Raw genomic sequence first — 18375 nt, 5'->3', positions numbered from 1 at the left:
ATCCTAACACTTCCATCTCCTAAGTCATTTAGAAAGATAATGAAGTTTGGGATAAATATGACGGACAACCTTACCTCTGAAAGAAATACGGGAATTTGCTCTAAGGTCCTGCATCTTCTCATCTGTTTTTTAGCAGATGCGGCACTCAGAAAAGTCGCCCTCATCAAGCGTTACCCAGTAGGGACATGGTCAAAAGACCTTCCTGGGGTGGGACGCCAGCACAGACTTACAGTCCTACTGAGGGGTCTCTAGGGATTTTAATCACAGGGGGTGAAGGCAGGAGCAGCCCTCTGTTAGAAGCTGAACAAAGGGACCTGGGTTCTTTAATTTGAGAAAGCCATCAGAATTAGAGGGAAGAAGAGGAGAAATGTTTTCCAAAAGTAAAGCAAACCCAAAAAAGTAGAGAATCAGGGCTAAACCATGTTCAGAAAGGTACAAGTAAAAACAGGGGTTTGCAGCAAGTTCTGATGAACTTCCAGGTCAAATCAGTGATGGGGAAACAGCAGGAGCATCCCACCCGTTCCCACCGCGCGTGGGACAGGCGCAGGCAGGGGCCGTGCCAGGACAGCACGGCTGTACCAGGCTGGCACCGCTCCGCATGTCACCCCCCGTCCTGCAGCCCCACCTGACAGCCCCCCAGGGGAAAAGGCCTTGTTACAGGTTTACATTGCAAAACCCGACTAAACCCAAATGAATCAGCTCTGCTAATTTGAATCTGAGGCATTAGAATATGCAAAGTTCATGGGTATTTGTACAGAGAGCAGGTACAGTCATCCATCAGTGGTACAACGAGCTAAATGACTGTCGTTTGCCTTTTCACTCCTTTTCAAACATAGCCAAGGCACAAGTGAAACACCCCTGCGCCCCCGTTGTTTGAATTTCCACTAATGGAAAAAACTCAACTTGCATGAATATTCCGCACATGTATTTTTCAGGTTTTAGACAGGTGAACTCAGCCACAAGTCATGCAGATTCTTACCCATTTCAACTAAAAAAAAAGATTTTTCCCTCAACACCAAAAAATAAATTAAAATCCACCATAAAATTTTCTAATGTTAGTACCTGAAACTTTAAGTGCATTTCTCTGCACTCTAAACAGCAGGAATATATTCAATAGATTTACTGGGATACTTCACTGGACCTACAGTATATTCCCAAAAATTGCAGTTGTCACTCAAGAAAACGGCTGACTACTCCTAAAATTCCTAAGCTCAAAATCTCAAACGTTCTGGAACTTCCATTAATACATTTGCTAACTGCTGCTCTTGTTTTTTTATAGAGAACCAACACGCCTACAGGTGAGCCGCATTAATGGGGTATACGGAGGGGGTCCCATTCCTATCACGCGGAACTCAGGGGGTACCCAGGCAGGGCACCCTCGCCGTCCCCAACGCCCCCAAGACAAACCAACCCCCACTTCTGCAGCAGGGAAGAAACGCTGATGGGGGAAGCTGCAGCTCCACACAGCTCTGGGTGAATTCTAATCAGTTTTTCCTGATAGCTGTTGTGCCTGTGGTTACACAGCAGCAGACGTAAAGCAATTATTGTACAAATAATACCTTTTTTCTCTTTTTTTTTTTTTTTTTCTTTTACCTGATTTCCTCCCATGCCGTGGCAGTTGAAAATGCCCACTTTTTCATTTTCCTTGCGGCCCATGTTGTCTAGACACTGGTTGGTTTCAACGTTCCTGATCTGAAGAAAGGAAGAGATGAAACATTCCTTGAAAAAAATGCCTGCAGATGTCATATTTGTGCAGAAAAAAAAATACACCACTGTAGGAGAAAGTACATTACCCGTGCATTCAACTATATGAATATATTTTAACTTGCAATTTGTAAATACGTCACACTCCCAAAAGAAAATGAAAATGATTACAAAGAGTATAATGAGATTTTAAATTACATGTTAAGTGTAAGTATGAACAGCATTCAAGGAAAAATTAATTCAGTGCCCTGGGTTGCTTTGTTTAACAAATACAATGCGCTTTTACTTCTAAACAATGCAAAACTAATGGCTTGCCCAAGATATGCACTTTTCTTTTCTTCCAGCAGGGCTGACTCTACTCCAAGAAAGAAAAACAGAGTATGAACAGCATTTGACGTTCAGAGCAGAGGCTGCTGGACAGCTTCCTGACTAATTACATGCTTTTAAAAAGTTTATAAATAAAACGTTCCCCTCAGAATCTACCCATCCTCAGAGAGGAACAAAAACACTTTAGTGAACATTTCTGCTTAAACAAACCATTTTTACATCATTTGTGCACAATGCAGCTGGGAAGCAGGCAGGTTATGAGCACGGCGCCTGCGACACACTACATGATGTGATGAGGTCCTTCCAGCGATGCTCGGCTTAGGCGATCGCAACAAAAGCCATCAGAGCAAGAAGCGATAAGGAGCAGCAGAGTAAGTATCAGAGCATCACTCTCCAAAACATATTTTTAGAATACACATCTATTCAGGGAAACAGCTGAGTATAAAAGCAATCAACCAACTTCAGCTTCGTATGAGGGGAGAACAGGAGAAGCCACAGTCCCCTCCAATGCTCTCACACGTCACAGTCTCCATGACGGTGTGAGCGTTCAGCTGTATGTGCGTGGAATGCCTTTTTCTTAACCCACCTCATATACCTGTTAGCACAGGAGGACAAGCTCCTCCTGCTCTTCCTCACAGACTCACAGGACAGTTTGTGTTGGGAGGGACCTTAAAGCCCACCTAGTTCCCAGCCCTGCCCTGGGCAGGGACCCCCCCAGCCCAGGCTGCTCCCAGCCCCATCCAGCCTGGCCTGGAGCACTGCCAGGGATGGGGCACCCACAGCTGCTCTGGGCAGCCTGGCCCACCGCCTCGCCGCCCTCACGGGGAGAGGTTCTTCCTGATCTCTGACCTGCATCTGCCCTCTCTGCGCTCAAAGCCACCCCCGTGCCCTGTCACACGTGCCCCTGTAAAATGTCCCCAGCACCATGGGGTGATTTTCTTACTAACGTGTACAAGCAAACCCACCACTCTGTGTCCCTCATCCCTTTGGTAAAACTGTCGTGAAAAGCTGTATTTTGAAACAGTTCAATGGCACTTGGTACCCGGCCACCCGCACTGCCCATGCCACCTTCCGTGGCTCCGCAGCAGGGCAGCCAGCACAAACCAGTGCCACCGGACTGGGCTTGACACAGCGATGCCAGGAAAATGAGATCATGAAATCTGATTAACGACACCGGGAAAGAGTGGCTCAGGAAAGCTTCACGTGGTTGCTTTTTAATCTGCTCTAACGTTGCTAATCATGCAGGAAGAAATTGCAGCACCTTGTGCTGGTGGGTAATCTCTGAGGCTAATGCTCTTAATTGCTTAATCCTGCAAGAGCTGCCGAAGGCAGGAGAAAGGCTGCCGGCACTGACAGCCCGGTCACTGATGTGGGGGCTCAGACCTCAGGCGCCAGCTGATAACCAGCCTGCTGGTTTCCACCACTGTCCATTTGTTTTAAAAGCAGGTGGAAATTTTTTTTAGAGCCCAGTGAAGGTACATGACTTGCTGCAGCTTACATGGAAGTGGCTTTCCGGCGCAAGCTGCGGCACGTGCTGGGGACCAGCCGCAGCATCACCGAGCTGGCTCGCGGACCCCCTCTCCTCCTCGTCCTGCTCTCCTCGTGGCTGGCACGTGCCACTTGGCAGGCCACCGACAGAACCACAATCCCCAAACCATACCCTGGTGACTAGCTCCAATGATAACCCCAGCCTTTTTTCTTAAATCACCTTTATGCAGAAATAAGAGTTTCAAGTGTTTCCACGAGAAAGGTAATTTAATTTTGCAAGCCCTTGATTCATTAAAACAGAGGGCTAAAATAAAAAGTGACTCGAAAACTCACCTATGATCATTATGTCTCAGGTTTATAAAATAACTCCCGACTTGCATTTAGTTTGTATTCGCTTTCAAAAGACTATTCAGTATCCACCACATTTAGAACATTTTATGCCCATTCTGAGGCATATTTTTGTCCACCTAGGAAATTCAAATCTCATACAGTCACTTTATATAAGTTATGTTATAACTGAACAGAAAATTTACTTGCAAATAAAGAATTGGCAGTCTTTGGGATCTGCCTATTAAGTGTACAATGAATGCACTTCATAAACTACTCAAGAAATTCAGTTCTGCATAGCTCCACACTTCAGAAATTTCATTTGAAAAGTGTGCACTTTATTTATAAAAAGAACGGACGCATATCAACCAGTTGTGCAATAACCAAATGAAATTCAAATCAAAATGTCATGTAATACCAATTTTTATTTTTAAAACATAGGGTGGTTCAAGTGAACCATGCACAAATATTGTCCAATCTCAAGGCATGCCTGCAGGAGGTCATAAGTAAAGACGATTATCTCAAATGTGTCAAAATTATTCACTGTTTTTATCACTGTTTGTGCTACAAAAGAATGAAATATGCAGTCGCACAACGTAATTTGGGGCCCGACACTGAGCACTCATTACATTTAGATTGTACTGTACTAGAGAATAATCTTCTCAGATTTATTACCAAACCCAGTTCTTCACAGCCAGCAAATCCACGGCTCCCACCCAGGGCTGCTGAGCATCATTTCCTCCTGGATCTGAGCAGAGAAGCACGGTCACCCCCTGAACGGGCCACCCCAATGCACCACGCGTCTCGCTGAGCAGCCGGGTGCATTGCAGACCATTAGTGGGCTAATGATGCCAGCTGCACCGACAAGTCAGACGGTCTGTTCTACGAGACTACATCTCTGCTGAAAGGGAGGAAAATGACTGAGAAACGCACTTCTGATGTTTTTCAAATTGTCCATTACTGCTGATGAGGGTACCTGAGCTTTAGGTCTAAAAATCCACTTTACTGCTCAACTGGCAGTCAGCAGCTGTAATAGTCAGACATGAGTTTTAATTCATAGATCCTGCCTGAACTGCTGTTTCCATAGAAACTGAGGCAGTGTTGGTAAAAATAAGGTGTTTTAATAACTATTTTATTACTTTCTCATACTTTTATTTTCCATTCTGACAATATCGTACAAAACCTTATTATCTGACAGTTGTTACATGAGTTCCTTCCTTGCTGTAAAACCATGTTTCACTTTATTTTGTCATAGTTAAACTGATAAAACTACTGTGGCTTTTATTTTTCACTACAATTGCAAGTTTCAATAGTAAATTACTTTCCTGGATGTAAAAAGCTATGTGCTCGTTTGATTGCTATTCTATTCGTAGCTATCTTTAAATCAAACCATTCAAGAGTTATCAAAAGTCAGCATAGGTAAAACTCAACAGAATATTTCTAACAGTGAATTATTTGAATGTTAAAGTGATATCAGTTCTTGGTGGTACTAGAACCAGCAGATCATTAGGAATGTCTGTGTTACTCAGCTCCAGGCAGCCTTGCTGGAAAACACATCATCAAGGATCACACACATTTTTTTAAAAAGAAAAGGGAAGAAAACAAAAAAAAAGAAAAAGCTTTTTCTACTCTAAATGTAAGTGATAAGTGATGATGGAAAGTTCCCTTCAACTACTGCGCATTACTTAATTATTCCAAAAAATTACTCACAAACCTCACTTTTCCAATATGCTACTCAAAAGATAAATTTTGAATGGTGAACATATACGTTCAGAATAGCAATGCCCTATGGAAGATTTAGAGAAAATATAACCTGCTCCAAAGTAAAGATAAGTACAATACAGTGATTGCACACCAGCACTTTATTCCTTTCTCCAAACCCACTCACCTTCTCAGGGACCCCTCCATCTGCACAGGGTACTTACTGGTTTAATTTAGCCAGAGGAAATGGTTCATACCTCACCAAGCGAGTAATAGCGCCGTGGAATCTGGGAGTCGGGATAGATGTTTTCCAAGTACCACGAGAAGGGTTTACACTTCAGATTTTCTCTTAGTGCTTTTCTGACGGATACATCACCATAATCCACCTTAACAACACCTGAAATTGTTAAGAGAACAGATGATCAAAGCAGAGGTTTTGTAAACCTGCAAAGCATAAATCACAGATCCTTCTCTCGTTGTCATGATTTCCTTTTTATCAATATCCATTTGCCGGAATTATGGTACAGCAGTATGTGAATACGTGTGCAGCTGCTACACTGCAGCTCTTTACATGCATTACATAATTGATTTAACAAATTGGAAAGCTTGGAAAATTACATTTTTGCTTTTCAGATCATTTATCAACCCAGAAAGGCAGGACCACCGAACTCCTTGAGTTCTTCATATTGCAAAATAATAAAAGATCCATCTGTAATTTTCCAAAGCATCTTGCTGGTGTTTTCCAGCACCCTTCTGAGAGAAGTAGCTCGGACGAGGCACAGCTATTTTACTGATGCAATCTCAATCACGCCTCGGGGGATTTCACCAGAAAGGACACATTCCCCATCCTGAGGAACCTCGGTGCTCCCTCCCTCCTGCAGGCCCCAGGCTCAGCCCATGGCAGAACTCACCACATCCTCGTTAACGCTACTATAAAATTAAATGTCTCCTGCCATAGGGCAGGGAAGGGGCAGCAAGGTGGCAGGTTTCTGCAGAGACCAGGACCCATCTGCTGCCCCGGACCCACCGCCCCTACCGCAGGCAGGGCACAGAGGGCACCGTTTTCCGAAAGGGAGGTGTCATGATGTCATCTCACAGTTAAATTGTCACCATGCCCAGCGGTGCTGCTCCTACCGCAAACCTAAACACCAGAGACGTGAGCCAGAAGCATCCAGCTGGTCATCAGGAGTGGTGCATAGGCCACAAATCATAAATACAGGTCAGGAAGAAAAAAAAAAATAGAGACTAATAATCAAGGAGAAGGGAAATCAGTTAGAAATCCGCCCTGTACAGTGTATTCTGATTTAATTTAAAGGAATATATGGTGCTTTCAAGACTCAGGACAGTCGGTCAAGCGATTTATTTATCTGTTGATGGTAGAAGTAGGCACCAGAAGACATAAAAGTGGGAGGACACAGCCAGGGCTGCATGTCCCAGACACAGGGGACCAAGAGATCCGCAGTGACTGCGCATCGCACACGAACACGCATTGTACAGCTCACGACCCTGGCACATCTGCACCACTGGCACATTAAGTCCATGATACAGGTGACATAAAATCTACTTTGTAAGTGCATGAATAAAGACATTGCAGTCTTAAAAGTATTTTCAAATCTTTTGAGATGCAGCATTCACTCTCCAACCTGTCCACGTAATGCAGGGTGACACGCGACTTCACCACTGACAAGCGGCAGCAGGGGTGAGCATCGCTGGAAATTCTACCAGAGCACACCCAGCTCCGTGACTTTCAGAATCTAAAATAATATTGAACCAGTAACCTGGCAATGTCCTTCTCAATACCCACACACTCCAGGAATGGGGCAGCTCAGGAAGGAACCATTCATCACTGGAAGAAACATAAAGGCCAGCCTTAAGGTGCTTGGCCAACCTGAGCTACTAAGAAAGATAACCAAACACCAAAAAGCATGTCAAATACACTCTGCAGCCTGATTTAACCAAATTTTAGACATGAGGTATCATCCAAAGAACGAGCAGTAGGCAAAGCGGTAGTAACTGCCAGCAGTCAGCCAAAAGAGTTTGAAAGACAGTCCCAGATTTCTATCTGAAATCCATGCTGCGTTTCCATCATCCTCTGCTTTCCATTATTTATGGGATCTTATTTTGAAATTATCATAGAGGTGAAGCTCCTAGGGTATCAGCATATTCTGCTAGCAAATCACACCCTGAAGCACAAGATGCTATCAATTTTTAAAGAAATTCAGTACATAACTACAGCAAAACTATTCATTACTATAAAACAAAAGTTTAACTTGTTTTGGATAACCACTCTTACTCACGTTTCCAAATACTTACTGGTTACGTCTTGGACAAATTAGGTTTATGTATCATTATGCAATTGTAGGATATGATGTAGTTCTAGATAATTAACTAAAATACATGATATGCTACGAATTATTGCTACAGGTTAAAATCAAGGCAGGTGCTCCTGGGGAGCACTTCAGCCTGATCACAATGGCTGGGGGCGACCGATGCTTCATCAGCTCCAGATCAGAAAAACCCCTCGGAAACCAATTGTTCTTGGTTGGTGCCAATAAATTAAGTGGCACCTACCCAGGCATTAGGAAAGCATGAAATTTTAAACTTCAGTAAACAGAAGTATTCAAATAAAACCTTCTACTGTAACCCATATAGAGAAATTAAATCATAGTAACTTAAGGGACGGCGGAAAAGTGGAGAGAGATCAAATCCAGGTTAAATCCAGGCAGTGTTATCCTCTATAGCAGAGCTGGCTGAAGGTGAAAAACAGGATCTGCAGGGACTGCGGTGGAAATGCAAGAGCTCCAGGGAAAGCCGAGCTGAAGCGCCCTGGGAAAAGCCAAGCTTACGGCACAGGGCAACACAGGGGCCATACAGGACAGCTGTGGTGGACAGGAGGCTTCACCTGCGCTACAGCTCTCAGAACATCTTCTGGGCTAAAGCATGCTCAGTAAAGTATTTGGGGAGGTTTTATAAAATTCTTAAAGGACTCAACATTTTTTATTTTTTTTTCCCCCCAAGAAACAGAGCTCATCCATCAGCTGTTCTGCCATCAAGAGGATTGATCACAGAGTTTCCTTTGACTTTGTTTAGGGAAAGAAAAGCACCAAAAGGTCAGTATTACAGTTGTTATTTAATATTTTGCTTTTTCAAATGGCAACTTTTCTCTAAGGAGAACTCACATAGCCACTGTTTAACTCACAGCACTTAAACCACCTTGGCGTCTAACCCCTGTGCTTCCATTAAGCAGCAACTTGTGGCTGTTCCATCACCCTGTGCCTACCGTTACTCACCACAGAAGGAACAAATGAAGCAGTCACGGACGAGTCCAACAAGTCCTCTGGACCTGGTCAGGCATGGACAGGATTGTGACAAGACTTTGGCTGCAGAGTATTTTTCCTTTGTATGTACCAACGGTGGAAGATCAAGAACACTTGCCTGGTTTCAAAAGCTATCTGTGCAATGTGTGCTACACACAACTGCACTGAAAATATCTTTGCTTTCAGAAAAAAGACTTTATTTTTAAAAGAATGTTTTTGAGACAAGCTTTTACAGGCAAGGGGGAGTGGGGGTCTGTGGTTGCTGCCTTTTCCAGAGGAGGTGTGCACTGCTGCTCTTATTTGTGCTATTCAATCCTTGTCTATAATTAAGCTAATCTTCCTCATGGGAAGGCACTGGAAGTGTTACGAGAAAAGCAGTATCTGTGTTTTGTAGTGCTTTGTACTTGGGGATCTGATGAAGCTGAACATGAGGAAAAAGGATATTAACACAGCTATAGGCTGAGATCGCAAACCACCCAGCCTCCCCCACTGCACGCACACACGTGGGTATCTGAGTTACAAACCAAATCAGAAACACTACCTCCCAGTGAAAATACCCTGTGGATTCACCAAACACCTTGTTCCTATTTTACTTTACAATTCTTACAGCGATTTCTGTTTCCACATTTCGTTCAACCTTGCAATTGCCAGAATGGAAAACACAATAAACCTTTTCCCACTCAATCTGGCTCAACTTCATACTTGAGATTTCCGTAATTAAACAAACTCCAGCAAAATAAATTCTACTTTTACATTTTAATAAAGCTTAGCTGTAGTGATGGGGAGTCTTTGAAGGGTTTCGATGCTCACCTCACTGGGGTAGGTTTACCTTAAGGCTTTTCAGGACTTGGGATCCTACGACAGATGCAGATGGCTGGTTCCCCCGGCACGGTGGTGACCCAGGTCTCCAAGACACTGGCATCCACCCCCTCAACTCAAGCTGTCTCTTTCCTCACTCTCCGTACCTCCTAAGGCACGTTGGTAACACTCCCTGCTCAAAGCCTGACATGTTCTCCCTTCCCTAAGCTCCTCTATTCTCTATACTCCCCATCCTGCTGGAGCCGGCTGGCCCATGTCGGCAGCATTCACTTACACCGCACATTGCGATGCTAGCGCAACGCCCCTTTGTCTTCCAGCAAGGACCTCATTTGTATGGATCTCCAGTAAACCTTTATATTCCCTTCAGCTCAATTTAAAACCAAGCTGTTATGAATCAATACCTATTTATTGTCACTACTTGCTAAATAATCGATGGGACTCAGAGGAAATATAAAAATAATTAATGACTAATAAGGCTGCTTATGCTTAAATAAGAAAGCGTAAGTAAAATGTCCTCAGGTGCAAAAAAAAGGAACGAAACACCACAAGAAGCTACAGAAAGCGTAGCGTGCAAAAGAATGGATTAAAAATATCTCAGGAAAGAAGCAGATTGTTTTAACAGAGCAGCAGATGTGTTTCAAGTAGAACAAATTAAATGGCGGCAGCATTGCATTACATCTGCATTTTTTCTAACAGGCATGTCCTGCAGATTGGCTTACAAGGGCACAGTTTCAAAATCGGTGTAACGTACCATTTCTGCAGAACAAGACATTAATTCATGATGAAAAAGATGAAAAAAATATAATCTGGAATGAAATAGAGGTTGCAGAACTGGGAATAATTTTCTTTACGTAAGAATAACCCTTTGAAAACTTAATCCAAATTAGGCTTTTGCTATCTTTTGCTGTCTTGAAAACCGAAGAGGAAACCGTTGTTTCATTGAACCGATATTCTAGTGTATTCAAAGGTAGAGGAAGGTGACCAGAGAAGCCAGTCCATGCACTTCTGTCTGTAGTTCAGCTCTGAAAACCTGCATCGCGCTGCACGGTAGCCAGGCCAGTATCCAAGGTGCCCTTGTGAAACGCAAAAGCCAAGAACCGAGGTGGAGGCCACTGGGAACCTTCACAGATAGAGATGGTTGAGTCTGATTTTTGCTTTTTTTACTACCAAAGCAGCAGACAAAATGATGTTTCATAGGATTAAAGATGGCAAAGTGCTAAATTAAACATGAGTTTGCAACACCAGGGTGCCTGGTCTGGCACACATTACAGAGAAGCAAGAACACACGCCGATAATTTTGGAAAAATATTAGTTGCTGCATTAAGAGGATTTACCCAGTGCCTGGGAGGGTGCTGCTATCCAGCACGCTCCGCTCTTCTCCCTTCAAGGAGGCAGAGGGTGACTACTTGGGCAGCTGGCGGAATGGTAACCAGTGGCTTACAGCTCCCCTCGTCACTTTGCTGACACGAGAGGAGCGATCCATCGCGCCCAGGACGGGAGAGCTGCCAGGCACCAGGCAGGTCCTGCAGCGCTTCACCAGCTCCTTACAACACAATCCAGAAAATAAGACACATAATGCTGTATGCTTCTAAAATCCAGGGACTTTCATGCTGTATCCCTGTCAAAAGCAGACATATTAATTGGTAACACATGTGTTTTCTAATTAGCCAAAACATTAATTCTTGATGTGTCTTATTTATATTGCCAAAAAACCACGCGTAACTCATTAAAAAGCAAAACAAACCGAAAAACAACTAACCCACCACCCACCCTCCCCACTCTTCCTGAGAAGTCCTGATATCAATTCATGAGTGATTTAAGATAAATATAGGTAGTGGTTTCACAATATAAAATATGGTATGGAATGAAGACTGAGCTTTTAATGGGAAAATGTCAGCTATATATACTTTGAGAAAATATAATATCTAACTTTTAAAAAAAACCTTATAACTCAAGAAAATGAGTCAGTATTGTCAATGTTTCTGCAAATAAAGCGTTACACAATAGTGCGTTGCACTTTTAAAGCTGATTTACCGCAAAGGATTAAGACCTCAAATGTCATTTTGCCTTATAAACACACCTGTAATGTATGATACTTACACAGTAAGTATCTATTTTAGATAAAATACCTATTTTAGAATGACAGAGGTTAGTTAACTCTTACATTGCAAAATTTGTCCAGACACTGAAGAAAAAAATATTAATTTTACTGAAATAGATACCAATGGGAACATTATTATGAATAGAATTAATGCTGCATTAAGATGTTTCTTCCAGTTCGTATGTCAGGAAAGCTTTTAAGAGAGGCAGAGTTGAAAAGAAACCTCTGACTTCAGCTTTAACCACCCGGCACCAGAGAGTAAAAATTAAAGCAGTAAAATTATTGAGGTACTAGAAGAATTTTGGCAGTGAAAGCATTTTTGCTGTGAAAACCATAAGACCCTGCTACATTACAGCTCTTCTTTGTCATCAAAATATGGAAAATAAATGTTCCTGGGAAATTCTGTCATTCTTACTACACCTAAGAGCAGCAGGAGTGAAACTGGCACTACTGGGACTGTAGCAAGGCTAGAGCTGATTTAAGTATGGGTGTGCATGTAAAAAAATGTATTTTTGTAGCTGGAAAAATTACTAAATACCCTCATAAAAGACCATTATATTCATGCTGTTTTTCAAATTTAAACGCTTGTTTTCTATTGACATTTATTGTATTAAGACTAAACATGTAGGTCAGCCATCGATCTCTATTTTGTAGGCATCTTAAAATGAGTCTCATTTGGAATGTCCATGCAACCCTAACAGAACAGGATTATTTCCCAACTCAGAAATCTTAGAGACAAAATACAAAGCCAGCCTCTTTCCCCAGTGTATTCAAATGTATGTTTTGTATTACCTGGTATTTCAATATTGGGCATGGTATGTGTGAGTGTATTATTTCTCCTATGCCATTTGCATTACATGTAAAGTAATAAAGATTTTCTTTCTACTCTTCCCTACCAGCTGAAAAGCTGTGTTAACTCATTAGAGATTTGTAATATGCCCCACAAGGGATATCGTTAGGAAAAAAGTAATCTAAGGCTCTGGCTGGCTGGCAATGATCTGGCAACAATCTGCCAACCCACTCCTTACACTCCATTTTATTACAAATTTAATAAAATGTTCTTTGCAAGTATCAGTGCTATAAACGACACAAAAGATAAAGCACGAATTTGATCTGTCTCGATTCATCTATGTTAATTACACGGGAGCACTTCTGCGTTTGTTGATCTACAAAAGTCATCTTTCACCTCCAACAAAACCAAGGGCATATACAAAGGAGGGATCGCACCCAGGAGCAAAGGGTTTAAGCCCCCTTTTAGCTGCAGCTTTAGGTGAGGCCGTATTGACACATCAAGACCTCTGGATCAGCTACAAGGCAGGAAAACCCCGATTCTCGTACCTCCTCTCGTAAGTACCTTTGAACTAAATCAAGCTAGATGACCCCCCCAAATGAAGTCAAACAACAATAATTCTCAAGGCAGTTGCTGGTTTTAATAACACGGTATTCAGCTAAATACCGCGGTGTTGCAAGTCCTGCCCTTTCCTCCTACCACCAGCCCAGGTGGGAAGCATCCACAGAGCTTCACCGCCTTCTGCCATGGCGCCACTGCCGGGGGGAGGCTGGTACACGGGGGTGGCATCTGCGAGGGAGAGCTGGGGTAACCAACCTCGTTTCCAAAGCCAAGTTTAATAACGCCAGCCTAATATTGCACATGGCAACTGGCAAAGCAGAGCTGCTACAGGGCTTGGGGAGGGGAGAGGGGCTCAGGCCACAGCGCTGATGGGCACCGCGAGGACCTCCTGCCCCTTGAGAGTGGTCCAAGCACATCTTTGGGACTCAGGATCACCATCCAGGCGCTCTCCGAACCCTTTAATTTCCACTGTCACTACACACGAAGCCAATTTCTGTAGCTCAACTGGTTCACACTCAAATCCAAATGACTGTCTTGTATTTTATTTTGCATAAATCATCTCAGCTAACTGTTGGCACAGCAGTGAGGCAGGGCCACTTCTCTGGACACATCTGTAGAAGAGAAGGATTGTGGCTGGCAGACCAACAGCTCCTTGAAAGGGAAGAACTGGTGCTGGTGGGCATCAGCGCAGCCCTCCCACGCAGCTTCCCCACGACCAGTAGCTTCCCCACCACCAGCAGCCCCAACTGCTGCCTGCAGCCATGACTTTTATTACTGAGAAGAATAACAACCGATTCCAGTAAAGTAAAAGCAACCAGAAACAGGATCAGGGCAAACACTCAAATAAATAATGCGGTCAACTATTCACTTGTGTTCCTTTACAGCAGTTCCTTTACAGTTCCTTTACACTTAGTATTTTTGGTGATGCCTGACTATCAAGCGGTGCTTGAAGAGCGTTATTCATTTTTAGATTGTTGCCTTTGATTAATTACATTGGCTGGGTGAACCTGACCAGCCAAGCAGAGGCCGAGGGCTGAGTACCAATGTTGTTGTGGTGGGTTGACCCTGGTTGGAGGGTTTTTTCCCTTCTTAAATACGTTATCTCAGGGATGTTACCACCATTACTGATGGGCTCAGCTTTGGCCAGGTCAGGTTCATCTCGGAGCCAACTGGCATAGGCTCCATCAGATGTAGGGGAAGCTTCTAGAAGCCACCCCTGTAGCTCCCCCAACTACCAAAACCTTGCCACGCAAACCCAAAACAATTGTAGATGCACTTATTTCCCAAAACCCCATTGAGGGCACACTTAGGAGCTTTTGCTCCTGCAAGCAACACTGTCAATAAACCGATTTACAGAACTGCTGCGGCACATGGACCCACAAGGGGTGGCTTGGACCACCCAGGAGGAGCGGGGATGAGGTGGACAGGGACAGCACAACCTCCCTGGACTCACCATGAGCCAGTCCTGCCACCTTCACCTCCCCTCTCCTGCCACCACTGCGGCATGCCCCGTGCAGCACAGAGCCCTGCAGCCTCCAGATGGACCCCTGGTACGGGCACGGCTCTTCACCGCAGACACCTCCTCACCCACTTTCATGAAAATTGTATGTGTGTGTATATAGACACTTAATTTTTACTTGAAAAGTTAAGAACAGTGACTAACACTATAAAGATCTTGCAGCCCAATTGCTTTCATTCAATATTTCTTGGGTTTGGGGTTTTTTTCAGTCAGAGAATCTCAGCAAGTAGGGACTACCAATAGGTTCAGGTCTTCAATATCAGTGTCTTAAATATAAGCAGAGAAGCAACAGAAGAAAAGTATTTTTTTGACTCGGGAAGCAATAGCTCAGCTGTCCCAGCAAGACCCGTACGAGCAGTCTCTTGCGTACAGAGTCACAAGAGCATTCTGGCACGCAGGAGCGCCAGCACGGACGTGTTCACGTCTGTCTGGGGCAGGATTAGTGCCGAGCCTGAGACTGACTGGCCGTGACAGACTCCATCCCTTGTTCATGATGTGTTCAGCCCTAATGTTCAATTTGGTTGAGCAAGGAACCAAGAAAGGATCTTTGGAAACTATGATGCTGAAAAAGTTGTATTAAATTTTGTACTTCCTTTCTTTTTTCCTTCTCCCCCTTTTTTTTCCCTTTTTTTGTCCCTCTTTTCCTTGTTTTCTTTTTCCCCTTTTTTGTCCCTCTTTTCCTTATTTTCTTTTTCCTTTTTTTGTCCCTTTTTTCCTTCTTTTCTTTTTTCCCTTCCCCTTCCCTTTCCCCCTCCTTTTCCCTTCCCCTTCCTTTTCCCTTCCCCTTCCTTTCCCCTTTTCCTTCCCCTTCCTTTCCCCTTTTCCTTCCCCCTCTTTTGCCCTTTCCCTTCCTTTCCCCCCTTTCCTTCCTTTTCTCTTATCCCCCTTTTTTGTTTATTTATTTTCTTTTCTCCCTTTCTTTCCTTTCCCCCTTTCTCACCCCTAGCACACACATTTCCCACCGTGGCAGGCTATGGCAGGAGCAGCCCAGCCGGGCAGGGCAGTGCTTTGCTCCTGCAGAAAATCCTCACCCCAGGCGAGCGCTTTCCCAGCAGGATGCGTGCAGACTCAGCGGCCACGCACCAGGGGCACCAGCGTGGCCACACGCATTTCACTGTGGGATCACCACGCCGCAGATTAAATGAACTTATTTTGGAATTAGTGCACTCGCAGCTCTGGCAGTCCTCGAGCACTGAAATGCTAAATAGGTAAAGGAAGAGGGAAAATGTTTATCAAGAGCTCTTACTTCCTAAATTGATACAGTCATTATCAACCTAATTATATAATTACACTTGAAAGCGGGATTGCACATCGTCTGCTGAGTAAATCTAAGTAAAACACAAGCACTTATCTTGTAATCCCAAATTAAAACTACAAAGTACTATATTTAAATTCTCAATAATGCTTTAAATAAAGTGCTCAAAAAATAATGTAATTTTGCATTTTAGCCTTACTTTAATAGACTAGGTAGGACATGGGAATTGAATACTAACTGATTATTAAGAAGATAAAGTGGTTTAGCAATGCACAAAGTGTACAGAGAAACCGAACTATTATGGGCATTATCTTTTTCAGCTGACTGTGCAAATGCAGGCCTATCCTGAGCATGTAATTATTTCTATTCAATGATTAGATACGGTATTTTAATGCATAAATTGACATAACTGCCTGCATTTAGCAATGCACAGGTTGAGTGGAATGAGATACGCTGGAACAACTTGAAAAAGAAGTGACTGTGGCTGCCAGGAGCAGTGTGACTGCAGCAGACAGAGAAGGTGCATCCCCGCAGACCCACCAGGGCATACGCACACGTGCCCTGGAAACAATTAAGACGTGGTTTTGCACATAAGAAAAAGATGTTGGTGTAACAGCAAAGAACCACCCAGCGTCTAATCCTGCACTGTTGATTTACATCAATTACACTGTTAATTTAATGGATAATAGTGAAAATAACAGAAAGCTGACTGCTAAACATACTAACAGAGATTAGTTATTATTAAGCTTTTTTTTTTTTTTTATTACAGATGCCAATAAAAGACCAATACGGAGGGAAGGAGAGAGAATTGCTGATGCAGTTTGGCATTGCATTGGGCACATTTTGCCTCACTGGGATGAAACTGACCATCCCCCCTTTGGGTACTTTGCATTCCCAAGCAGTCAGAATAGAACACTTTATTGCAGTCAGAAAATTGCGAGGATTTTTACTGATTTAGGAGGAAAGTCTCCTGTCAGCTCAATTACCCGGCACCAGTTCAACCTGAGCATAAATGAGACTGGCTGCAGAGTGCCACTGACAGCAGCAGAACATGGGCAATACGCAGTAACTCCTCCATTTTTCAGAACAAATTCATATTTTTCTTTTCTAAGAAAGAGACTTACTTAAAACCCTTTTAAGTGTTTCCAGAATTTCTGAGATACATTTTTTCAAACTCTTCTGAATGACTTGGCTCCCACGGTTTCAGGCTGTAATCACACTGCAGACTCTCAGGCTCCTGCCAAGTAACATTCAAAACTCCTTGTCAAACGCAGTATTTATATTAAAACAAAAAGGTAAGTGTTCCTCCCTACAATTATATTTTGTGATCTTACTCTCAGTTTTCAAACCCATACCAGCCTCAGCAAACAGAGCTTTCACAGCCCTGGGGCCCCGCTCCAGACTGAGCAAAGCCACACTTCGCTCCAGAAGACACAGTAAAAATAAAACTGTGCTGTTCCCTCCCACCACCAACGCCAAAGGACAAAAATAGAGCACTTTTTTGTATGTTAATTGTTTCTCCCAGCGTTTCACCATGTGATAAATTAAGCTTTTTTTTAACTCAAAATATTTCGCAGAATTTAACCTGTACAGTTTTACTTTTTGTTGTTGTGGTTGTGGGTTTTGGTTTTTTTTGTTAATCTCTGTTGGATACATTAAAAATTTGGGTTCCTAACTCATCTGAGCATGTGACATGAACAGCCAACACACAGGATGGCCAAATTCAAGGGTAGCAGAAATAAAAGATTTTATTCTTATCTACACACTGCTTCCACAAAGATAGGGCAGCAATTTTAAATATGTCCAAGACCACCAAAAATTTCAGATGGGTTCTTCTTCAGCGGAGTTCTATTTTTACAAGCAGACAGCTTCAAGAAAACAATTCATAACTCAATTGATCCAGACTTTTACCTTGAAATAAAATTACTAGGTGTGCACCCTAATTATGCTGAGAGATATATTTAACACAACGCCTCTGTGAACAACCATTGGTTCCTCTTTCTCTTAGGACATCAGCTGAGAAATCAAATTAATCAGGTCCCAGAGGAGAACTGGGTACATGAGTGTGTGCTGATAGATAATAGCTTCAGAGACCTAATTACTAAAATGCAACTTCCTTTGTTCTCTAACAGAATTATCTTGAGATCTGTATTTTTCAGATTAATAAAGTAAGAGAAATGCATGCCAGACAAAAGGATAAAAACCCCCAGTTTAATAATATTGGGAACAATTTCTAACATTTAGAAATGGCCTATTAAAAAAACCAAACTACTAATTCTTTTATTGAGAAGGGGTTTTTTTAAGTTTAAATGTTATTAACTTTAATTTCTAAACCCCCTAATTACCTTTCTCCTCTATTTGATTCTTAATGCTGGGGAACATCATCATCACATTTTGATCGCCAACTGGTACAGCACATTCATAAACAACTTTAAAAAAGAGCAGAAAATATAAAGGAGCCCTATA

The 18375-nt window shown here is 42.9% G+C and overlaps 1 protein-coding gene across 6 annotated transcripts in view; it reads right to left on the bottom strand.

Moving 5' to 3' along the window:
- Positions 1–18375, bottom strand: part of GALNT13 (polypeptide N-acetylgalactosaminyltransferase 13) — a 158486-nt gene that overhangs the window by 28878 nt on the left and 111233 nt on the right. For all 6 annotated transcript variants that reach the window (XR_008748587.1, XR_008748585.1, XR_003552159.2 and 3 more), the window contains exons 10-11: positions 5805–5944; positions 1594–1692 (exon numbers count right to left, since the gene is read on the bottom strand). Coding sequence is in view for 2 of the 6 variants with exons in the window: in XM_055813015.1 (XP_055668990.1) it covers positions 1594–1692; positions 5805–5944 (239 nt within the window). In the remaining 4 variants the exon portion in view is untranslated. The remainder of the gene's footprint in view (positions 1–1593; positions 1693–5804; positions 5945–18375) is intronic.

Source organism: Falco peregrinus, chromosome 8 (genome assembly GCF_023634155.1).
Source record: "Falco peregrinus isolate bFalPer1 chromosome 8, bFalPer1.pri, whole genome shotgun sequence".
Lineage (NCBI taxonomy): Eukaryota > Metazoa > Chordata > Aves > Falconiformes > Falconidae > Falco > Falco peregrinus.
This window is presented reverse-complemented; position numbering and strand designations above follow the sequence as displayed.